General features: G+C 38.6%; 3 protein-coding genes across 3 annotated transcripts; 1 reads left to right on the plus strand and 2 right to left on the minus strand.

The window, feature by feature from the left end:
* Positions 1 to 1,700: 1,700 nt before the first annotated feature.
* LOC112193724 (probable anion transporter 3, chloroplastic) lies at positions 1,701 to 5,382 on the plus strand. The gene is made up of 8 exons (XM_024333953.2): positions 1,701 to 2,285; positions 2,934 to 3,160; positions 3,333 to 3,681; positions 3,807 to 3,851; positions 4,064 to 4,210; positions 4,536 to 4,673; positions 4,794 to 4,827; positions 4,912 to 5,382. Exons 1-8 carry the CDS (start codon positions 1,839 to 1,841, stop codon positions 5,079 to 5,081), a joined length of 1,557 nt encoding a protein of 518 aa, XP_024189721.1. The 5' UTR covers positions 1,701 to 1,838; the 3' UTR covers positions 5,082 to 5,382.
* Positions 5,383 to 5,873: 491 nt separating this feature from the next.
* On the minus strand, positions 5,874 to 6,668 carry LOC112193752 (TATA-box-binding protein). The gene has a single exon (XM_024333980.2). It carries the CDS (start codon positions 6,636 to 6,638, stop codon positions 5,934 to 5,936), a length of 705 nt encoding a protein of 234 aa, XP_024189748.1. The 5' UTR covers positions 6,639 to 6,668; the 3' UTR covers positions 5,874 to 5,933.
* Positions 6,669 to 19,667: 12,999 nt separating this feature from the next.
* LOC112194107 (RNA polymerase II C-terminal domain phosphatase-like 5) lies at positions 19,668 to 22,646 on the minus strand. Its single transcript, XM_024334364.2, has 2 exons — positions 22,516 to 22,646; positions 19,668 to 22,063 (listed from the first exon to the last, which is right to left on the minus strand). Exon 2 carries the CDS (start codon positions 22,022 to 22,024, stop codon positions 19,742 to 19,744), a length of 2,283 nt encoding a protein of 760 aa, XP_024190132.1. The 5' UTR covers positions 22,025 to 22,063; positions 22,516 to 22,646; the 3' UTR covers positions 19,668 to 19,741.
* Between the last annotated feature and the right edge of the window lie 2,545 nt (positions 22,647 to 25,191).

The following is a 25,191-nucleotide window of genomic DNA, read 5'->3' on the forward strand; positions in this document are numbered from 1 at the left end:
AGGCCGGTTCGGACCGTTCTAGGCCGGTTCCGGTGGATATTTTTCGGCTCCGGTGATTTAGGGTCTGGTTGCAGGTTCCGATGAAGTTTGGTAGCAGTTGGCCGGGAGGAAGGCTTCGAACCGGGCAGGGAGGGTAAAGATATTTCCGGTGGCCGGTTCGGATATTTTCCGGCCGGTTCTGGGGACGGGGCCGCCGGTTCTGGACTCCTGGAGTTGATATCTTCAAGGTGGGCGGCGGTGGTTTCTGGGATTTGAAGGCTACGAATTTAGGATTTCAGGGTTAGGGCTCGTGCTGATAACGTGTTGTAGAGAAACTGAATTTGAGAGGAATTTGCTGTGTATTCTCATTGATAATAGGGGCCTCTTTATATAGAGGATTACAATGCATAGAATCTCAATCATACAAGGAAAGTAATTCTACATTGATTAGGATTCTAGATCCTTCTAATTAAATCCTATTACCACTAGGTCAAGTAACCTAGAGTTTGGGCTAAACACAAATTAGGTTTTCCTTCAACAGTAATAAAATTTTGAGCACGAGCTCCAAATACCAAATGTGGAGGTATAAATAAAACAACTCTTTTATTATTTTATTAATTACATTTATATCCCTCATTTTTTCAAACATAAATTCAATATAATCTATGGTGAGGGTATTTGAGTATTTTCATGTCCATTTTAACTAACAAAGTTAGTTCTCTTGAATATAATTTAGATAATCCAACAAAAAACTCAAGGAATAAAATGAAATCTAAGGTCAATAATGTGGGTTAGTACAACAGATGATGTTTATAAGAAAGCTTTGGTGGTAAAGGAAGAAGTTTAGGGAGAGTGAGGGTCAAGGAAAATGATTCCTTTGGGAAGGAAAGAGTCAAATTTCCGGTGAAGGAAGAAGTTTAAGAAGAGAGTGGGGAGTTTGTAACCTTCTGCGGCCATTTGTTTGAAAAAAGGTTATGCGGGTTATCCCATGCTCTGGTTTTTCTGTACATTTTACGCATAGAACAAACAACTTTTGCGCTTTGAGTCTTGACATCAATTCATGCGCAATATAGACGAGAAAGTATGCTCTCTGCTCATTGAGGTGTGCATTTTCGCACACTAATTTTAGTTTTGGCTATCTTCTTTAAATGAACTGAAATGTAAAACTGGTTTTATTGAATTTAATGGGAAAACATGGAGACTATAAACATCTCAAAATTAAGGGAAAAAAATCATTTTAAGTGAATCACAATCATGATACGTAACGGGTCAAATTCATCGATTATAAACTTTAAATGAGACAACTATATCATCTCCGGCTTATCAATTCTAAAACACAACATCAACTTCTAATACCTAACCCTCACAATGACCCAAATCACCCTATCCCGCTGCGGCGGCCGTCATCCACCGCCACCGAATACCTTCTCCCGATTTTAGAGGCGGAAGTAGCTAGCCAGATAGTTGTTGGTAGCCACCTTGTCACCGAGGTTGGTGAGAACGAAGGAAGGCCGGAAGCAGAGCAACACGTGTGACCACGTAGGAGTCTTCAGAGTTTTCCCATTTGTTCCAACTTCCAACTATCCAAGAGGAAGATGACTAATCTCTGGGTCCCCATTCCCTTTCTCACCAACCCCCAAACTCCATTTCTTGATTTTCAATTTTCATGACCCCATTCCTTAATCCCCCATTTCCCCCACCAAACACCCTTGTGTTAACTATTACTCCACTTGGTTTCTATATAAAAGAGTCGCGCTCTTTTAAAATTTTGTACGTTAATGATATTATGAGTACATATTTTCATTTTGTTAACGGATCCGTCTCTAAATATTCTCTCATCTTCTCTCTCTGTTACTGCCATGGCGGCTGTAACTCCTGCCAAATCTGTACTACATTCCTCGAGACCTAACCCACACCCTTCTCGCTTCTCAGCCTCCCCATCGACTTTGATCAATGCAAGAACAACTCAGTTGGGGCTTAGGCCTAGATTGCTCCACCAAGCAAAACCCACAAAATGGGTGGAGGGTTTTGATTATGGTTTAGGAAGAAACAGGGGAGCAAGAACAGAGAGGCTTCAGAGGAAACCATGTGTGGTGACGTGTACAGCAGAGGGCATAGAGGGGGGGATGATGATTGGGAGAAGAGAGAGGGTTTCTCTAGTGAGAGTGCCAGAGAGGTTCAAGGTTGTGGCTTTAGTGGCTTGTGTGATGTGTCTTTGTAATGCAGACAGAGTAGTCATGTCTGTGGCCGTTGTTCCACTTGCAGCTCAAAAGGGTTGGACCAGTTCTTTCTTGGGTGTTGTTCAGGTACTACTCCAAAGTCTTTAAGTTTTTAATTGGTTTTCTTAGATTAGGAGTTAAATTCTATTGCTTTAATAGCTTTTTGGATTCAATTTTGTAGCAAAGTTTGATCCTTTTTCAATGTCGATTCGTTTGGTTGATATAGGTGAAAAAATTTCTTTGCATCTGGTGCGCTTGAATGAGTATATAGAAAGAAAGACCATTAGAATTAATCTGGTGGGACCAAATATGTCATGAATTGTCTCTCACTTCATGGACTGTAATTTTGCATTGGGTGCCAGAAGAACTTCTTCCAGAGATGTTAAGGTGGTTAATCTAACATGGTCGAAATATATGGTCATCTAGCTTGCTCTTATTGATGAATTGACACAGTGTCAAGTTATAGAATAAATAATTTATGTCTGCTTGACACGGTATGAATGTTGGAAGTTTTGGAACCCACATAGCGAACTGCTAAACTCCCCTAAATTGATCAGAATGTCTGAAACTTAAGGGCATAAATGTTTCTCTGATGGTCATGGATTGAATTTCGTATGATGACAACATTTAGCATGTATTTTGCTTTTTAATTTTTTTTTTTTCCTTTCAATTTGCTTTGTTTCCCTTCTTATACTGACAATTAGTATGTGGAATTGTGAATGATGCATTTTCTAGTCATCCTTTCTATGGGGATATATCTTCTCATCAGTAATCGGAGGAGCCTTAGTAGACAGATATGGAGGGAAGAGAGTGATGGCATGGGGTGTGGCCATGTGGTCTTTGGCCACCCTCCTCACTCCCTGGGCTGCCAACCATTCTACAACCAGCCTATTGGCTGTTCGTGCCTTCTTTGGACTCGCTGAAGGTGTGGCCCTGCCTTCCATGAGCACCCTCTTATCAAGGTAATGCCCCTTTGATCTTTGATATTGTAATTTAGTTACAATAATGTTAGGGTCAAATTTGTTCACCAACTGACGTCTTCGTAAGCCAGGATTTAAACAGATTTTGTGTTTACAGTACTTGGTAACTAGTTCATTAGACAACTAAGATATGTTTATGTGTAAATTTGAGCAGGTGGTTCCCGACCCATGAAAGAGCTAGTGCAGTTGGAATTTCTATGGCTGGGTTTCATCTTGGCAATGTTACCGGCTTACTACTAACTCCAGTTATGATGTCATCAATGGGATTTTCTGGTCCCTTTATTCTCTTCTCCTCCCTTGGACTGCTCTGGTTGACAATATGGACATATACAGTCACAAATGATCCAAGAGAGAGTGATTTCATTAGCAAATCAGAGCTCCGGTTGATCCAAGCTGGAAAATCTGATTCTCCAGTGAGCAACGACAAGTTCCCACCTCTGCGGCTCCTACTATCAAAACTACCAACATGGAGTATTATATTTGCCAACATAACTAATAATTGGGTGAGTTTGCTTACTAGTTGCTACAAATATATACTAATAGTGATTTTGTTTAGTGAAATCTTTTATCTGGTGGTGGTCCTTAATTCCCTTTTTCTGTGTTTTTGGTATGGTCCATCATGTTGCAGGGATACTTTGTTCTGCTTTCTTGGATGCCTGTTTATTTCAAGACTGTAAGTTCATTTTACTAGATCTTTGTGCATGGTAACACCATTTCCCTAAATATTGCTCAAGCACTACCCACCAAAAGCTCAGGACTTATCTGGACATATCTCAGAGCTTATATTCACCTATATCATCATATCAGTATGTTATTTATATACTACTATTGGCAACTTACTATCATTCGAAATAATGTATTTTTTATTATTTTCCATTGTTATAGGTATTTAATGTAAACTTGAAACAAGCAGCTTGGTTTAGTGCTGTTCCATGGGGAACAATGGCAATTTCCAGCTGCATTGCTGGCACAACATCAGATTCCTTAATCAAGGCTGGCTACTCTTTAACGATAGTCCGAAAGATCATGCAGGTATCTCTTTTGGGTGTCACTATAATTATAGAGCAAAATAGTACCTCTTCGATCTTATAAAAGAATTGTCTGCAAAAGGGAAACAGGAGTTCTTGAATAAATCTTAATTTGAAACAAAATCATGCACCATGTGACAGGGAATTTTCTTACTTGTTTAAATTATCTGTTTGATGGAATCTGCTTCTATAAGGGAAAGTCTTAAGTTGAATTTAATTGAATCCAATTAGGAAAGCGAAGTCTTTTGTATCAAATGCTGATTTACAGTAAACTCACTTGAACATATATGTTTTAATGCACCATTTTGACATGTATGTGTACCAAACAGTCCATTGGTTTCATTGGGCCTGGAGTGTCATTGCTGTGCTTGAACTATGCCAACACACCCACGGCTGCAGCGGTACTCCTTACAGCAGCCTTATGTTTGAGCTCTTTCAGTCAAGCTGGCTTTCTCCTCAATATACAAGTAGGTTCCACCCATCCAATGATCATATTGAAAAACAGTCAAACTAATGCAGTAGACTGCTTCCTATATATTATGGTGCACTTCATTCCAATCTGATATTCTCCTGCTTAATTTGATCAGGATATAGCTCCTGAGTCCGCCGGGTTTCTCCATGGTAAGTTATTGGAAGGAAGGATTGTATTCTATTTTCCTCTATGTTGAAGTGATTAGCTGATACGATAACATTCTGTATCAACAGGGATTTCAAATTCAGTAGGGACACTTGCAGCAATAGTCAGCACAATAGGAACAGGCTATTTTGTACAATGGCTGGGATCGTTTCAGGCATTCCTAACGGTCACCTCAGCTCTCTATTTCATGACAACCATCTTTTGGAACCTTTTTGCTACTGGAGAGCGAGTCTTCTAGAATGAAATCGTCAAAAAATTTTGCAACAGTAGATTATCAAGCGAGTCTGTTGGGAATTGATTAACACATTCATTTGGGATTTTAAGATTTTGGTCAATTCTTAGGTATTGTTCAGAGCAGGGAGGGATTTGATTGTGTAAATTATTGGTGGATGCAAACTCCTGTTTATGTTCTGTTCTACATCTGTTATTTATCATAGTCTTAGATTTAGTTGTAACGACTCATACTGATCCAATTTGTTCATTCTGCAAATTGGTCATGCCAACTTCTATGGGTCTTCTCTCTTTCAACCCATCTTCAATCTTTAACAATAACTAAAATACCAAAATACCAGGATCAGCTGTGTCATGAATTTTATTGCCATGATCAGGAAGGATTATATTCTTTTTCTTGTTTCTTATGTAAACAGTAAGAACTATACGACTAGTCAGCCTAATAGTTAGTACAATTATGGCTCAGATCATTCCAGGCATTCCCAAATGTGCAGAACTCTGTTTCAAGCAACCTTGAGACCAAACTGATCATCGTTTTATGCAAAGGAAATCTATAGGAGAATAATCCTCAGTTTTCAAGCAACCTTTCCTGGTTGAACAAGGAAGTGACCATTATCAGCTCCCAGAATCATAGTTTTTGTAAACTTTTTTCTTTTTCACTTTCAAGTAATGGTAATTGCATCATCTTTTCTCACTGATTAGAAACCCAACTCAATAACAGAAACTCAAGAAAAGAGAAGAGAGAGAAAAGAAACAAACAAATATCCTAATGAAAAGGTAATTGCATATTTGCATTAATGGTTCAACGACAAATTTACAATTTAGTTAAATACAATTCCCTTGCAAAACCTCAACAACATCAAAAGCAACTAACTGGCTCAGAGGCAGAAGTACTGGATGGAACACTCTTTTTTCTTCCTCTTTTTGGTGCACTTTTTTCTTGGACCGGTGATGTTACAAGGTTGACGGGGCAGTTTCTCCGGTGCTGTGCAATAAGAGGGTACATTTGCTCCCAGGCCTTGAGCGTGTGATTCTCGAAGCTCTTGGCCCCAGTGATGACAACGTTCCCCGACGCAAAGATGAGGAAGACAACCTTGGGCTTCAGAACCCTGTATATCAGCCCCGGGAAAATCTCGGCTTCGTACGAGGCACACCCAAGAGTAGTATCGGAGAAGGAAAGAGTCTCAAGCCTGACCGCGAAGTTGACATTGCAGGATGCCACGATATTTTGAATCTTGAAATCCATGAACTGTACCTTAACCCCGTCGTCAACCCCTACTTTCTGGACGATTCGGCTGTGCTTCCTCGCCGCAAATTTGGTCTCTTCTATGGATTTGGCGCCGGTGACGACCATCTTGCCGGAGGAGAATATGAGAGAGGTGGTTTTGGGTTCCCGGATTCGCATTATGATGGCATGAAACCGTTTCGGATTGTACTCTGCGTTTCTGACACGGCTCGCAATCCTCTTTAGGTCCAATTTGCAGCCCAAGTTGACGGTGGAAACTATATTCACGATGGTTGGTTTAGGGCGACCAGCAACAGCCAAATTCGCCTCCAACGTCATGGTTCAGGGAAGAGAGGATGATTATGTCTAGTCGGAAGTGCGGAAAAGGCTATAGGTATTTATGGACGAATTAAGGCGTTTCCGAATTGTGAAGGGAAAAGGAATCCAAATGCAATAGGGAAAGAGTGGAGTTAAAAGACAGAAATACCCATAAACCTAGAAAATTATAGGGCTGCACACGGATTGGGTTGGATCGGTTTTGACTCTAAACCGTCTCTATACTAAAGTGAGCGGTTTAAGCATTTTGGACAACCGGTCATTAAAAAAAAAAAACTTAACCCGATCCAATCCAATCCAATTAAAGATGGTTTGGTTCGGTCGGTTAGGCGGTTTTAACTTATATTATATTAACATGCTATTTATGAGAAAAAAATTCTAGTAAAATCCAATCTAAAGAATAAAAATTGTATTAAATAAGCATAATCTAAATTTAAAGTACAATAATCAAATCCAAAACTAATATTCAAAAACTAAAATCTATAATAGATTCAAAATGATTGAATTATTTGATGGCTTAGCTATAAATACTAGCTTAATATGGTAGTATTAAAGGTTAGAGAATGAGAGATTGAAATATGTGATATAAGAGGATCAAATATATCGTAGCGATATGGTAGTATATCATTTGAGAATAAAGTTATAATTGAATATTTAGAACTTACTTAAAACGACTGGACAAATGAATATATATATATATATATATATATATATAACATTTTTTCTTATTATATTTCAAGCATACCGGTCGGTTCTGGTTATGCAGTTTAAGCAAAAGAGAAACCAAACCAACCCAATTCATAAATGGTTTGGTTCGGTATTAAACCGGTTTTCAATTTTTAAAATTAAAAAACCTTAACCAAACCATATTTACCGGTCGGTTTTGACCGGTTTGTACAGTGTTTTGCACACCCCTAGAAAATTAAGTGGAACACGTGGAAGTTTCGCAAATAGAACGCTCATTTTATTTTATTTTTTAGAAAATTAGCTTTAAATCTAATTTTACAATGATTTATTATATTAAACCCAATCACTTTTTCTTTTCAATTTACACCAAATCCACATCATGAAACATTCCTTACTGAGTAGATTATTCAATTAATACAATCTTCATCCACTTTTATGCTCACATCTTGTAGAAATTCTTATGGAAAGAATTAATTTATATAGCTTAATTCGTGCATGCTTTGATATCAATTTTTTTATAAAATTTTTATATGTAGCACCATGATTTCAAACTATAGAGATAGTACTAGTTCATGTTCCTGTAGACTAGAAGAAAGAACTCAAAGAAGTAAGCAAGAACTTCAAATTATTGTTGTGAACTTGTGTATTACCTATGCATTCGTGACCATATTCTCTTTCTAATTTTTGGCTTTCAAAAGTGTTGTATCTACTAATAAGGTATGTTATTCATTAGATTTAGTTTTTTCAAATCTTTTTTTTTAAATTTAATTTTTTTTTATCATTCTGCCCTGAATCTTATGGTAAAGTATCTTGTTCTAAGTTTGAACTTTTCCTTCTGTATATTGTCATATTAATTTGATGGTTGTTCATTCCCAATTGTTACCTAATAGATAGGTATAGGGATAAGGTAGAGATTTTCAACCTAAGACATATAGTCAAATCACAATAATAATACCTAAAAAAGAGGTTGATGTGAAAAATGATTCTAATAAATAGGTTGATATAAAAATTCCTAGAAGTGAGGTTAGCTAAACATACGGGTCTAATCTTTAGGTTGTAATTAGAAAAAACAATCTATTAGCCGGAGCTTCTGCTATCCACCTAGGTGAGGGTCACCTGCTGACAGAACAGTGGCAAACCAAAAAACCCAGTCGGAGAGGAGGCTCAGGCTGCGTGGTGGTTTCGTTGCCCAAAACGTGAGGTGGTCGTGCTAGCTGGCTTGGTGGCTTGTGGGTGGGGCTGGGGTCGATCTTCCCACGACCGGAAGGTGATAGGAGCATTTTAATGTGATATTTTAATAGTTAATTCCTCACATTTTGCTTAGTTAATTCCTTAACTGAATCGATTTTTAACTTAATTTCTATTTTTAGGTACATTGGAGTAGATGAAGAAGAAATGAGTGTTACGTCCATAATTACCTAGAAATGATGGAGAAGAATGAAAATGCACTAAAAAGTCAACCTTGAATATTTTCTTACTCCGGCTAGGAGAATCAGAGCCAAGCAAGGAAGAAGGAGCGGCCACCTGACCAAATGAACTCGAAATGAGCTGAAACTCTCCAGATCTATTCTAGACACCCAAATGATCATTTCTTATGAAGAGTGTCAGAGAAAAATATGAGTGGAAGGCCTTCAAACAATCAGCCCAATTTTCTACAGAAGCAAAACCGGAAAACTGGACCTGTAAGAGGTCCAGCAGCATTTCCGGCCCAACCACATGGAATAAAGCTCTGAAAATTTGTGAGGATGATATACACTCATAATGGAACATTTTTTATGAAGAAGTCGAAGGCTCATTCTGACGTTTTGATGGAGAAATAATTGAAGGAATAAAGGGGAAGAAACTGACCTGAAAACAACTCAACACCACATATTCATGTTTCCCACCCATATGAAGAAAGCATTTCTTTTTCCTTGGATACAATTTTTCTACCCTAAAAGATCATCATCACTTCCACATTTCTTCACCTTCATGCTTTGCTTTCATCATTACCTCATCTTTTACATATTTTACAAACCACTCTCATACTCCACTTTCATTATTTTTCTTCATCTCATCATTTCACTCTTCTTTTTCTTCCCTATTTAAACACCTTCTCCTCTCACTCTCAATCACCAATTCCTTCATCCATTCCATCTCCTTGTCTCTCCATTTCCTCTCCATATTTCTTTTCCATTCTCTAGTTTTCTTGTTCTTTATTTTCAAGCCAAGAGAAAGAGAAGCCATGCAATACATCAATTTCCCAACCGCCATCCACCCTTGTGTCGTCCCTAGAAGATTGCTTGCTTTCAAGGATCTTCAAGTTCTTCGTCTCAAGGCTTTATCATTCATCTTTCAAGGTGTATTATATCCTTTCTCTTGTTTTCTTTGTTTGATTTTGTAAAACTATGAATTCTAGTTAACAAATAATGTTAAGGGCAAAGTTTAAAGCCCGTTTATATGTTTTGAGATAAAGTTGTGATTTCTATATGTTGATTTTTATGTTGCTTATGTGGGTTTGTTTAATTAAATTTGCATGATAGAAAACTTTTGTATTTTAATCTTATGTGGTTGCAAACACTTAGGGTTTTGATATAATTGGTGCTAGGTTTAAGAACATGAAATCGACTTTTCGTTTTGTGTAAACTTGAATCAAAGTAGTAAAGGTTTTGTGCAAAGACCGAATTTAATTAAAGAGGATTGCAATTAGGTGGACTTTTCCATACTAAGTTGTACACTTGAGTTGATAGCCTTTCTCTATGTCTAATGCGTTGAACATGTCATGATTGACTAGCTTTCTAGGGCTTGATTGCATGTTTGATAGAATTAATCTAGGTGCTTTCGCTTAGGTTAATTAGCATTGAAAAGTAAAATATGGGAAATCATTTGCTTTCGAATGTTTCACATGATCAACTCCTCTCTCATGACATTTAAAATCAACTATAGGAATTGTAATTGGATTTCTTACATATGGATGTGGTTTTGATCTTTGTTCCTTGCGATCCACCCTTGTATATATGTTTTTACGTTTTCTTTATTTTATTTATTTTAATTTTAATTTTAAGAATCCTAATCCCCCCTTATTTGTGTTTACTTGTATATATTTATTCTTTATTTTATTTTTGTAAATAATACTTTATTATTTTTAATTCTTTATTTGTTTATACAATTGTATATATTTATATTCTTTATTTTATTTTTGTAAATAATTCTTTTCTTTATTTGTTTCACAATTACAAGTGTACCCTCAATCCCCGGAATAGAACGATCCCTATTTGCTTATACTATTAACGATATTTCAGGGTTAAATTATGCGCTTGCTTTGAGCGCGTCAATTTTTGGCGCCGTTGCCGGGGATTGAAAAATCACTTGCTAAATTGTATCATTTATTGTATATATTTGTTGTATATAAATTGTTTGAAACTTAGTTTAAATTAACTAGAATATTATTTATATTATTGAACACGAATTTTAATTGTAGGTTGTAAATTGAGAGGAATAGGTGAAGTCTCTTTTGTTAATATTGGCCTAAACCCCTTATTGGTACCTAGCTCAGGTCCCTTAAGGTTGAGGGCGGCCTTTATTAACACTTGTTGAACTGTCTTCATACTTATGAACTTTTTCATCTTAGTAAGTATAGCCTATGTGGAATGATGTCTAGAAAGGGGACAACGTTCATGACGGGTTTTTGAATCCAGAAGTGCTTGCAAATGGGCCTAAACCACTATGTGGGAGTAGCTCATGCCAAAATGGATTTTTCCTCTCGTGTTCGTCCTCCCCCACCTGGCCATTTCAGTAAGGTTGCCCAAACGATTTGAAAGGGAGTTTGTGTCTAGGCGACTATACTTGGGCCGCACGTCCACTTGATTTACCGCTTGGAATTTGATTCGATATCAATAATGTTTATAATAAAAGAAATACTTGTGAATACTCTATACGTGTAAATTATTTTGTTGTTTCACACTTTAAACTTGTAAAAATACTTTTCACGTTTTATACTCACTTGAGTACTTAACTTGTGTCTTATGTACAATATACTTGTTAATTATACTTGTAGTTTGTAATTAATAGTTATACTTGTTTTTATTTTGTATTTCTTTGTTAATTATAGTTACTAACTTTATTTAATGTAGGTACTGTCTGGCTGCAAGACGTAAAATACAAGCGCTACTTGGGAGGCAACCCAATTCAGAATATAATCAGATTTGCTTTCTCTTTCCCTATTTCTTTTTATTTTTCAATTTTTCTCTATTGTTTTTATTTTAGGATTTGTTTTCGTAAATGTCTTCTATCTATGCTTACTTATTTCATTGCATGCTTTTAATTGATTACATTGAAGATAATGCAATATTTAAGTGTGGGGGAAGGGATTTATATTTGTCTTTTATTTTTTGAGTCCTTTATATTAAAAAAAAAAAAAAAAACTGCATTCATTCAGTCTTATTAAATTCAGCTATTTACAAAAAAAAAAAATTAAAAAAATTACAAAAAAAAAATAATAATAATAATAATAAAAATACTCTATATTAAACCATGTCTGCATCTCCGTAGGAGTTGAGGCTGAGCTCAAGGGAAATGCGAGAGTCACCGCCATAGCCGCTACCTCCCTCGGAAGTAGTCTTCATGTTGCCAAAGATGTCCTCACCATGCATGGGGAATAGTGGAAGGGTTTCAATCTCCTGGTGATCTCCTCCTCGTTGTTCCATGAAAGATTGTCCTCCTGTTGTGCCAAAGGAGGTAGTACTGGTATTAGTGTTGAACGGTGAGGAGGAATATGGGTCAACACCATAGCCGACACGTGACCCAAAGTTTAGATCAATGGATCTACCATCATCAGTAGAACTAGTGGATCCAAAATTGAGATCGAGAGATCCACCAACCGGAACGTTCCGAAATTCCTTCAACTTCTGCCTCTCACGAGCCTTGAGGTTCTGGAACCAAAAGAAGACGTTTTTGTCCTCGATCTGCCCATACTGTTTCAGATGGAGGCAGATCTCTTGAATCTGCTCTGGAGTTGGGTACTTAAAACCCTTATCATAGTAAAGGCCCTTGAGGATTCTTAGTTGAGGCGGTGTGGGAGCCCACCGGTTATTAGTCCCGGCTGCTTGGTTGTTTCCTCCATCCTCGATTTGTTGCTGGGTCTGTTGCTCCATTAGTTGCAGAGTTCGTGGTTCCATGTTGATGAAGAAAGGATTTGAATTTCGAAAGAAAGGCTGAAGGGTTGAGAGAGAAATGCTGGAACTCGGAAGAATTTTCTTTTGGAGTGAACAGTCGCTCAGAATGCACCTATTTATAGAACGAGTGAGCAGATCTCCACCGTTGGATCGACGATCTCTGAGATTAAATCTACGCGTTGGATTAAAGTCACCCGAAAACACGGAAAAGCTGTTGGCTCGTGAAGGACACGTGGGGGAACCAAACTGATCTCGAGGAGCTGTGACAGACAAGCTACAGCCGAAAGCAGGTTTAATTGCCGTGAATCAAGGAAAAGAAAGGACGCGTGGGGGAATTAGACGAATCTCGAGGATCCGTGACAGACAAGCTATAGCCGAAAGCATGCCATAAATCCAGGAAAGAAAGGAATATTTACACGTGGGGGAGTTTCTTGGGCCGTGAACTATCATAACTCTTCTCCTTCCCGGAGAAGCTTTGTTAAAACCGTGTGCCTGTTGAGATTTCTACCCTATTTTTTGCTTTACATATACATCCTTTTTTGTCTCCTCCAAATTTTACTAAGGTTTGTCTAAGCGTGCAGTTTCAAATTCCTTCTACTTCCTCATGGCTCGAACCAAGGTTACCCCTCGCAGGGGCGTCAATCAACGCCGTGTTCTCTCTTTGGAAGAAGAAGGTCGTCAAGCGGCCACTAGAGCTGGGCTTACTCGTCCATGGGACCATCGTCCTATCCGTGAGCGTACCCGCAGTCCCCCTCCTCTGCCTCGTCGCTCTCCCAGACTGCATCCCGGAGAGTCTTCTTCCTCACCAGCTGCTCGTGCTCCTCTGCCTATGGCCACCCTGGAAAGCTTGTCGGATTCGATTGATGATTTGCGCTCATCTCTCCGCGATGGTATTATGGTGACAGATTGGAGAGTCAATTGCATGATTGATTACATCTCTGAGATGAACTGCTCTTTGATACGCTGTCACACTGCAATAAACAAGCTTGCTCAGGAAGTCAATAACTTGCAGAGTTATCCTCCTGGGTTTCCTCGCAAGGACGCTACTGCATCACACCATGAGGACCCTCCTCAGGAAGCTGAAACCAGCAAAAGGGCTGCCACTCGCCCGCATACCGCTCCTCCAAAGGAGTAAATGGAGGTACAAGTCTAGGCTGAAAGACTTTAAACATTAAGCGCTGCATGGGAGGCAACCCATTTCAACTGTAGCTGTGGAGGAGACATCAAACGCAGATTTGCTTTCTTGAACTCTTCCTTCTATTTTATTTTCATGAATTTTAAGTTGTTTTAAGTTTCGTTGTGTTAACTTTCTCTTCTATGCTTGATTTATGCTTTGCATGATTTATATTTGTTTATACATTGAGGACAATGCATGAATTAAGTATGGGGGAAGGATTATTGCTTTATTGTGTTTTTAGTAGTTAGTATAAAAAAAATGAAAAATAGTTGATGTTGGATTGTGTTTTTATTGTGTTTTTAATTGATGTTGTGATACACTAAGGTATATTGGATTAAACATAGTCTTGAAAAAGGGTAGCTGTTTCAGTCCCATTGCACATCGAGACTCCCTGTTCCCGTACTTAAGTGTTGAAATTAAATTAAATTGTAAAAAAAAAAAAAAAATGTTGGTTTTAGAGTGTTTTTGTTTGTTTGAGTCTTAGGATGCTCCTAACGTCTAGGATGAACATGTCTCCGAATTCATGGCTGAAGGTTTTCACAATCAAAATAGGACTTAATTGAATTCTGTGGTTAATCGACATTGTGATGCTTGTATGAAGATTTGAGATAGGATTGTAACTTGGTTCATTAAGCATGCTAGGATTAAGTCTGATTCATTTGACCCAAGTGAGTTTTTGTGCTAAAATACTTTCTTTTTGAGTGCTTATTGATAATTCTAGAATTTCGTGGCTGTATTTGCAAAACCTCATCATTGTTTGAAAATCCAATGATTATGTGCCATAGATTTTAATGGACTAGAGAGTACTAGAACTCGGCTGTTGTGACTGTCAAAACTTGTATGCCATAATATGCACTGATCCTGGATAGGATAGAAGGCATTAGGGTAACCACCAAAGCCAAACAAGCATGTGTCCCCAATTGTGCCCGTCGTGGGACTCCTTAGAATGAACCCCTTTGAGCCTACATTGAAAACCTTTGTTTCATCACCCTCACTACCCTACCATGAGCTTAGTACAGGATATCTCTACCCTTGTCTTATGGACTTAGTAGAGCATGACATAATATGTAGGGGTGACGATGAAAGACAAGTGTGGGGTGGGGAAAATCCAAGAGAAGAAAAAAAAAATTTGCCAAAAAAAAAAAAAAAGAAAGAAAGAAAGAAAAGCGGCAAAAGAGAAGAAAAATTGAAAAGAAAACTCTTCGGAAATTGTTGAAGTGTGGTTTTGGACTTTCAAATTTGTAGAAGGCTCAAAGTTGAAAATTATGCCTTTGTCCATCCCCATGTTGGTTAGAGTGAAGGTTTGGCCCAAAACAATGATATTTGGTCTACAAAAATGATGACATAAGGTGTTTCATATATGCTCTGCTAGGTCCTTAGGATTTTTGTATCCTTAATCTTCATTTCAAAAAAACCCTAGCTTAGCCCCATTACAACCCGTTTCAAGTCCTTACTTGATCCTTGAGATGGGCAGCCTTTGGTTAGTGGAGTCAGTTGCGCAGTCGAGCTTATGGTTTAGGTCCATTTGTGCACTTAGTCATTTCATGAGGTCTTTAAAAATTCTTCACAAAATGTGTTTATTGATGAAATATGCAAGCTGTTTGTTGCCTTACAATTTGTTCTCTTGCATATACTTGAGTGTGAAGCTTTTAAGCATAGCCATTTCTGAGAGAAAAATCGAGAGTATGCCCTGTGAGTTTGGATTAGACTTGTTCGAAACATGCTATCATTCACTGTATAACTTAAGTTCTCCATATCTTGCTTAGTCATATGAATGTCACAGGTTTATTAACCATGGAATTATCTTTGTGATTTTGATTAAGTGTTTAACGTGAAAGCCATGAGTTTGGAGTCTCTGAGACAACAGTTAGGAGCAATAGAGTCATTTACTTGCTTTTTGTCAAGTCTTTGTTCTGTTTTGGATTTTTTTTGTTTTGTTTTGCTAAGGGACTAGCAAAAGCTAAGTGTGGGGGAATTTGATAGGAGCATTTTAATGTGATATTTTAATAGTTAATTCCTCACATTTTGCTTAGTTAATTCCTTAACTGAATCGATTTTTAACTTAATTTCTATTTTTAGGTACATTGGAGTAGATGAAGAAGAAATGAGTGTTACGTCCATAATTACCTAGAAATGATGGAGAAGAATGAAAATGCACTAAAAAGTCAACCTTGAATATTTTCTTACTCCGGCTAGGAGAATCAGAGCCAAGCAAGGAAGAAGGAGCGGCCACCTGACCAAATGAACTCGAAATGAGCTGAAACTCTCCAGATCTATTCTAGACACCCAAATGATCATTTCTTATGAAGAGTGTCAGAGAAAAATATGAGTGGAAGGCCTTCAAACAATCAGCCCAATTTTCTACAGAAGCAAAACCGGAAAACTGGACCTGTAAGAGGTCCAGCAGCATTTCCGGCCCAACCACATGGAATAAAGCTCTGAAAATTTGTGAGGATGATATACACTCATAATGGAACATTTTTTATGAAGAAGTCGAAGGCTCATTCTGACGTTTTGATGGAGAAATAATTGAAGGAATAAAGGGGAAGAAACTGACCTGAAAACAACTCAACACCACATATTCATGTTTCCCACCCATATGAAGAAAGCATTTCTTTTTCCTTGGATACAATTTTTCTACCCTAAAAGATCATCATCACTTCCACATTTCTTCACCTTCATGCTTTGCTTTCATCATTACCTCATCTTTTACATATTTTACAAACCACTCTCATACTCCACTTTCATTATTTTTCTTCATCTCATCATTTCACTCTTCTTTTTCTTCCCTATTTAAACACCTTCTCCTCTCACTCTCAATCACCAATTCCTTCATCCATTCCATCTCCTTGTCTCTCCATTTCCTCTCCATATTTCTTTTCCATTCTCTAGTTTTCTTGTTCTTTATTTTCAAGCCAAGAGAAAGAGAAGCCATGCAATACATCAATTTCCCAACCGCCATCCACCCTTGTGTCGTCCCTAGAAGATTGCTTGCTTTCAAGGATCTTCAAGTTCTTCGTCTCAAGGCTTTATCATTCATCTTTCAAGGTGTATTATATCCTTTCTCTTGTTTTCTTTGTTTGATTTTGTAAAACTATGAATTCTAGTTAACAAATAATGTTAAGGGCAAAGTTTAAAGCCCGTTTATATGTTTTGAGATAAAGTTGTGATTTCTATATGTTGATTTTTATGTTGCTTATGTGGGTTTGTTTAATTAAATTTGCATGATAGAAAACTTTTGTATTTTAATCTTATGTGGTTGCAAACACTTAGGGTTTTGATATAATTGGTGCTAGGTTTAAGAACATGAAATCGACTTTTCGTTTTGTGTAAACTTGAATCAAAGTAGTAAAGGTTTTGTGCAAAGACCGAATTTAATTAAAGAGGATTGCAATTAGGTGGACTTTTCCATACTAAGTTGTACACTTGAGTTGATAGCCTTTCTCTATGTCTAATGCGTTGAACATGTCATGATTGACTAGCTTTCTAGGGCTTGATTGCATGTTTGATAGAATTAATCTAGGTGCTTTCGCTTAGGTTAATTAGCATTGAAAAGTAAAATATGGGAAATCATTTGCTTTCGAATGTTTCACATGATCAACTCCTCTCTCATGACATTTAAAATCAACTATAGGAATTGTAATTGGATTTCTTACATATGGATGTGGTTTTGATCTTTGTTCCTTGCGATCCACCCTTGTATATATGTTTTTACGTTTTCTTTATTTTATTTATTTTAATTTTAATTTTAAGAATCCTAATCCCCCCTTATTTGTGTTTACTTGTATATATTTATTCTTTATTTTATTTTTGTAAATAATACTTTATTATTTTTAATTCTTTATTTGTTTATACAATTGTATATATTTATATTCTTTATTTTATTTTTGTAAATAATTCTTTTCTTTATTTGTTTCACAATTACAAGTGTACCCTCAATCCCCGGAATAGAACGATCCCTATTTGCTTATACTATTAACGATATTTCAGGGTTAAATTATGCGCTTGCTTTGAGCGCGTCAGAAGGCGGACAGCAAGAGGCGGCGTCACCTAGTGGAGCGAAGACGGGATCTGATTGGCTCAGATCGGATCGGAGGGATTCGATATGGTCTATGTTGCGTGGAACAGTCAGGTGGAGAGGGGTGTCGACGATGCCTGCTGGTGTGTTGGGGAGGACATAAGGATGGAGGGGTTGCCTGAGTTTGCTCGATGCTGTGACGGCAGCCTGAGGCTGGAAAGTTTCCGCTGTGCATGGTGGTTTCCAGTCGGATTTTCCGACTTCGACCACGACTGCTCCTACATGATAGGTCCAGAACCCGAAATGAATGAGTGGCTGTCGTTCTGCCACGTCACCAGGTGAGAACCACCTAGGTGGATAGCAGAATTTTCGTCTATTAGCTAGGTTAAAAACTCAAACCAATACTTTTTTTTAATTTTTTTTTTTTTATAAAGAGGATCAAAGAATTTCACTCATACTCTCATGGTGACTTGTACCCAGGATCTGGATCCTAGATAGTGGGCGCTCTAACTACTAAGCTAACACCACTTTGTCAACTTAACCTCTACTTGCTTTAAGTCAAATTGTAGGTAAATGCATGGATGAAGTTCCCTGCCATGAATCTTGTCATAGTGTTTCAAAAGCCACAAGTTTATGTGCAACCTTATTACATGACTTGGGTGCAAAAGTGATCAGTACACCTGGCATAGAACCCAACTCGAATATCATGGTAACATATATTGGATAACGGAAGCAACTCAAAGTCTCAAACTATATGTCTAAGACTCAAATTCGCTACAACAAAGGGATTCCGGGGTGTTCACATATGAGCTGCAACCAATTAAGACTTATGTATATAACCCCTCATTTGCCATTTTCTCTATATGAACTTTTTTGGTTTTCTATTTTGAAATTTTTTATTTTCTATCTTTTTAGATTTTTTTTCCTTTCCTTTTTTGACAAAAAATAATTCACAAATCACAATTATACGACGATCCAACAGTCGGACCCTCACAGATCACCTAGAGGATCATCTTTACCGATTTATACGATGATCTAACGGTCAGATCCTCACGGATCGCCCTTAGGTTCATCCTCTCAAAATTATACAAAGATCCAACGGTCGAATCACCTAGAGGATCATCTTTACAGATTTATACTATGATCCAAAGGTCAAATCCTCACGGATCTCCCTAAGTTTCATCCTCTCAAAATTATACGACGATCCAACGGTCAGATCCTCACGGATCGCCCTTAGTTTCATCCTCCCAAAATTATACCATGATCCAACGGTCAGATCCTCACGGATCGCCCTAAGGTTCATCCTCTCAAAATTATACGACGATCCAACGGTCAGATCCGCACGGATCACCTAGATGATCATCTTTACAGATTTATACGATGATCCAACGGTCAGATCCTCACGGATCACCCCTTAGGTTCATCCTCTCAAAATTATACGATGATCCAACGGTTGGATCGTCTCGGATCTCCCTTAGAATCATCCTCACAAATTTATATGACGATCCAACGGTCGGATCCTCACGGATCGCCTTTTGAATCAGCTTTGCAAAATTATACGAAGATCCAACGGTTGGATCGTCCTAGATCGCCTTTAGAATCATCCTCACAAAATTATACGACGATCCAACGGTCGAATCCTCACGGATCTCTTTTTGAATCGTCTTTTCACAATTATACGAAGATTCAACTGTTGGATCCTCATGAAGAATAAGAAAAATATAAAAATGCCCTGGTTGAAAAAAAAAAATGGGGAACCCGTATGGGTATTGGGTTTTTAGGAAGGATTTTGAGTTAATGGGTTCTAACGGGTTTAGTGGGGGTTTTTTGCGTGCGGGCTTTTTTTAGCCCGGATTAATAAACGGGCGAGTTTGTGCGGGTTTTTAGCGTGCGGGTTTGCGGATTACAGGTTTAGTCCTAGTGTTTTGCTCTTTAATATATAGTCCCAGTGTTTTGCTCTTTAATATATAGCCTCTTTAAAAGGATATTTTGCTCAAACTATATGTCAAACTCAAATTCACTACAACAAAGAAGATGTAAATTAGCACCATCAGTCACCGTTACTTCAAGTTCATATACAAAAAGTTGTGATGCATGAGCTGCAGGTAAAATCGCTATCCTCAATCAAAACAGGGTTCTTTTCTACATTACTCTTCTGCCACAAACGGAGTGATGTGTCAATCCAACTCAGATGGTACCAACGAGCAGGTGACTTTCCAACATGAGCTGCTTCTGCAACCTCCAATGATGATGGATCATCCGCTTGTTCCTCAACACAAGTAGCTCTGAATGACTGCTCCGCCAAATTCTTCTGTTGATAATTAAGGGACGCCACAAATTTTTTTCGCATACAATTTGATACTGCCTTCCTCCAAAACTGAAGGCTATCGTCAATATTAGAGTCCCACCCAATTTTTAACAGCACCCTCACATCTCTGTCGAAAAGGTTGTCACACATTATTTCATCATTAAAGAACCTGTTGTGTATTTGCTTAAGCTGTTTAAGAAGAGATGCAAGAGAAGCAGCCCGTTCATCAGATTTCAACTCACAAAGGGACTTCCGTTTTCTCTTCTTGCCACTCGTCTTTTTGAAGAAACAATACTCTCCCAGTAGCATTACATTATTTTGATTTTTCTCCTGCCATCCATCTTCTTCATCATCAACCACCAAAACAGCAGACTTTTGGCCAAGCACAAGATCAAGAGACTTCTTTCCTCGGTGGGTGCTATAAAAGCTCTCACGCGATATCACTCTACGACCGAAGTACTCATTTCTAGGATCGAGCAGCTCAACAATTTTCCACACAAGAGATCGAGGAGCATTTGCATATGCATAAATTTCGAAAAAGTCACTGGCTTCCTTCAGAAAGGTTCTCAGAAAGGGCCTGAACTTGATAATAATAGGTTTCATTTTTGGAGGAACTCGCACTGTGAAAATATCTTGGGAATCTTCTTGGACCTTTATATTTTCTGCTTCTTCTGGGGTCAGATCACTAAGCCTTGTGTGACTCAGAAAGGTGTGATCCAGATTAATTACCAGGTGGAGTTTTTTGTGGACTAGCATTTTCTGTGTGTTGTGCTTGCGCAAACGGTAAATGTGTTCAGCACTTAGGGTGGTTAAGAGCCCCTCGTGTAGAAAACCGTATCTGTCAGCAAAGTTGGCACAATAATCACACAAAGAAGCAGAAACAACCCCGATCTCCTCATGATCTGTGCTGCTTGTTGTTCCCCCATGATCAATCGTTAAGTTACGCCTTTTTGCCATCTCATAATTACTTGCAACCTCCTGTGAGCGAGCAGGAAAATCCATTTGCAATGAACGAGCAGGTAGTCCAACGTGAGCCCCAGCCACCTGTGTGGTCGATAGATCCATTTGTTCATCACAAGTAGTTCCCAACTGCTCTGCCAGCTTCTGTTGCGGAAGATTTTTCAACACCTTCCTCACATCTCTTTCAATAAGGTTGTCACACATCACTTGATCATCAAAGAAGCTGCTGTGAATTAGCTTAAGATGTTGAAGGATCACTGCAAGATACGCCCCCTCATCAGTTTTCAACTCACAATGGGACTTGAACTCACTGTTCTGTTCACTCCTTCCTTTAAAGAACTGATACTTTTGCGTTAGTACTATATTATTTTGATTTTGCTCCGTCCATGTCTCTTGCTTATGATCAAGGATCAGAACAGTAGACTCTTGAGCAAGCACAAGATCAAGACACTTCTTTCCTGCAAATAAGGTGCTAACGAAATCCTCACGCGATATCACTCTACGACCAAAGTACTCATTTGTAGGATCGAGTAGCTCAACCATTTTCCACGCAAGATATCGAGAAGCACTTGAGTATGCATAAATTTCAAACATGTCGCTGGCTTCCTTCAGAAAGGCTCTCGCAAAGGGCCTACGCTTGACAATTATAGGCTTCATTTGGGGACAATGTTGCACTTTGAGAACATCTTGCAGAGGCAGAGGATGATCCATCGTTAAAGTCTTTACATATTCATCTTCTTCAGGGGTCAGATCACTGAGTTGCGCGTGATCCAGCAGGGTGCGTTCTAGATTAAGTACCAGGTGGAGTTTTCTGTGATGTAGCATTTCATGAGTATTGACCTTCCGTAAACCTTCAATTTCATCATCGGTAAAACTGAATGTCACAGCAAAGTTGGCACAAACATCACACAAACAAGAAACAGAAGCACCCTGCTTGATCTCCTGATGATCTATGCTGCTTGTTGTTCGCCCATGATCAATCTTTACCTTACGCCTTTTTGCCATCTCAATTTTATTTGCAACCTCATCACCGCCATCATCAGACTCAATATGTATTGGAAGACAATGCGTCTCCAGCCGCATCATCGTCACAAATCGATAAAGAGCAACTTTCCTTTCAACCAACTACAAAAGAAAAGTCTGATCGAGTTACCGGATGCGAGAGTTGCAGATCAATCAAATGGGATTTTAGGCCTCTATATACACCAAAGGGTGTGAAAGGAATATCTCTTCCTTAAGTGTGGAGGACAAGAAAAGAAGTTTCCTTTTTGTCGTTGGAATGAAATAGATAAGATCACTTCAAATTTAGACCCACATTAGTCGGGAAATAATAAAAAAAATAAAAATCTAGTTTTTGGCTTGAATTCGAACAATTTTTCTGTGTAATAACTTCGAGGCAATTTCTCCATCTCCATTTACAGAAAACTTTATTTTGATATACAGAACAAAAATTAGAGACCCACAAAAATTCAGAGGCTCAAAAACAAAACTTCATAGCTAGAAATCTTCAAAGTGGATAAACAATCAGACATGCTTCCAAACCAAACCAAACCAATTTCAATCAGATTAAGACATACCTCGTGGTTGAATCTTAGGATGTCTGATGAATCAGACAGAGAGAAGAGGCCCTCATTCGGTTTCTGGCGGCCATGGAACTTTATACTAGGAGCGAAAGACTGATCGAGGTGACTAAGTACTACTGTAATGTGAAAACTGATCGATGAAGCTAGGTCATGTTCGTTCAGTTTGGATTCTGGATCCCACAAAATCTATTTCCTGAGTTTGGGTTGGACATGTTACGTCCATGTGGGCTTTCCTAATAATCAAGTTTCTTCAGGTATTGGAATTTTGACAATTTTGAATTTTTATTTTTATTTAAGGGTGATGAAAAAATTCATCAGTATTATCGTACGTTAAAATAAAACTAATGCAACACCTAGTTAAAGAAAGGCCGAATAGTAACAAAGTACGAGCAAAACTCAAAATCCTAACTTATATTGAATCTCTAGGTGGAGAATAGCCGTTAATTACCTGGCCGCATATATCAGTTGTTGATTCTCTACATTAGAATAGCCGAAAATTATAAGCGTGTCTATACCTCATCAATTCCCAAAAGACTAGCCGAGTTGACAAAACACAAGTTGAGAAAAACTTTCTCAACTTTTATTAATTTATATAAAAAACCAACTCATTTTCCAAATGGCTACAATGTGACTCTTTACTAGTACTATTAACTAAACCACAGTTACATACGAACTAAAGAAACCATAAGGGATGAAAATTCTCTCCTTCCTCCCTCTCTGGCTAGGCCGAACCCTAGCCTTAGGGTTACGCCCGTTGAGCTTTTTGTCTCTGGTGAAGGTCTTCTCGATCTTCTCATGGTGATGGAGAAGATTGCAGCAAAATAGGCTTTCCAATTCAGCTTGAAGAGTAATAGATATGCTCGAGTGCTTGAGACAAGAACTCTAATTGCAAAGAGAAAATTCGTGCAAAGGAGAGAGACCAAAAAACCCACTATCCTTATCTAAAACTAAGAAACCTAATAACTATGCAAGTGGTCTGCTGATTGGGCCATTCATCTGCATAAGCTTTGGGAGGGGTTCAAGTCTCCCTAATCACAAATCTGGAATTTATTTTGCGGTCTCCCAGAATTTCTCTCCGCCTCCCTCCGCAAAAACAGGAGACATAAACTAGGGTTTGGGAAACTCAGGGGATTGTTCAGTGCTGGTCCGGCGGCGCCTCCGCGTCGACCATGGCTTCTGGACTCATCGACGGATGGCGGGTGTTGCCGGACTGGTTCGTGGAGTCTCGTGGCTTCATGTATTGCTTTTTCTTCATTGGTCTGGGCTCTGTATGATGCGTCTCTCCTCTCAGGCGGTTGCGCAGGCGTGGTTGATGGGCGATTGGGGTTCGACGACGGTGCAAACATGGAGTAGGTGGCTAGCAACCAGATCGTGGCGGCGGCATACCATGGATTGTATGGGGCTGGTTACTGCTCTTCGTTGTGTCGATAGTCGGAGCCTTCGATGGTGGAGCTTTCAATGGTGGTTTCAGGCTCTCAAGCCGGTGGAAGCAAACAGGCGACAGGTTCTTCGGCGAGACGAGCTCGAAGGGATTGATTTATGGTGGTGGTTTACCGGCGGAACACCTGGAGGAAGAGAAGAGGAATGCAGCGGCTGGATTATGCTTTTGCTTAAGGTAGTTTTTTTTGTTAGTAATTTGGTTAGGTTTTTTTGGTCGTTAGTCTGTCCCTACTCATTTGAGTTAGGGTTGGGTCAAGTTGAGGTGCCATGGATGTGGTGTCTTTCCTGGGGACGAATTGGTCTATTGTCGGTTTTATCTTATGGTCAATGTGCTGACGAGCGATCCTTGCACGTGGTCTGGTACCTTTGGGACACGGTGTGGAAGAGGGCGTTGGTTTTTCTGGCGGTTGTCTATGAGGTAGTATTGATATTCTCGGGATTCTATGTAGCCCGAGAGGTTGGGCGATATAGGTGGTTAGGGGTTGGGCCCTTTCGGCTCATGGAGGTCTTTCATGACGGACCCGTAACTGGTTTAGGTTTCAGGGATGAGAGTGGGGAATTCTTGTCCACCACCGGTCGATCCCATTTTATGTAATCTGGTTTATTTTAATAAAAGTTTCTTATTCTCAAAAAAAAAAAAAAAACTAAGAAACCTAAACCAATTATACATTTGCTCTCTCTTTTGTTTTCATTTATAAAACATATATATATCTGATAAATATTTCTGGTATATATTTTTTGGGTTTAACATCATGTTTAATATGTTTCTATTTTTTTTTGGGTTTGTGATCATGGTGAATCATAACAATTGCATATGTATAATGTTTCACAACTTCACATAGGACCCTAATCTTTCTACAAACTTAAGCCTTTCGTCGAGAAAGAAAAGATAATGCTAAGATAGAAATAATCATGACTAGTGAGATGCCTAACTTTGGTACTCTAAGTCTTCAACCTTGGATCTCCACATCTCTCAAGTCTTGGACGGTCAACATATTATTGACTCACCACCTTGGATGCAAGGCAAAAGTATATCACGACCTCACTACCAAAAAAACATAGTACGTCCAAAAGAATCAAGAGTCTCAACCACCAAGACCAAGAGTTTGACCCCAAGTTTAGAAGCCTCAACCTAAGGATCATGACCATGAGCTCAAAGGCTAAAGCCTCGACCTCCAGGCTCACGCACATGTAGTTGTCATGAAGAGATATGTAGCACCAATAAAGGCA

This window comes from Rosa chinensis, chromosome 3 (genome assembly GCF_002994745.2).
Source record: "Rosa chinensis cultivar Old Blush chromosome 3, RchiOBHm-V2, whole genome shotgun sequence".
Lineage (NCBI taxonomy): Eukaryota > Viridiplantae > Streptophyta > Magnoliopsida > Rosales > Rosaceae > Rosa > Rosa chinensis.

Coding starts and splice junctions, on each gene's coding strand:
- LOC112193752 (XM_024333980.2), bottom strand. CDS start 6,638: ATGACGTTGGAGGCGAATTTGGCTGTTGCTGGTCGCCCTAAACCAACC.
- LOC112194107 (XM_024334364.2), bottom strand. CDS start 22,024: ATGATGCGGCTGGAGACGCATTGTCTTCCAATACATATTGAGTCTGAT.
- LOC112193724 (XM_024333953.2), top strand. CDS start 1,839: ATGGCGGCTGTAACTCCTGCCAAATCTGTACTACATTCCTCGAGACCT. Junction 2,286..2,933: donor CTTTCTTGGGTGTTGTTCAG/GTACTACTCCAA, acceptor TGCATTTTCTAG/TCATCCTTTCTATGGGGATA. Junction 4,674..4,793: donor GCTTTCTCCTCAATATACAA/GTAGGTTCCACC, acceptor TAATTTGATCAG/GATATAGCTCCTGAGTCCGC.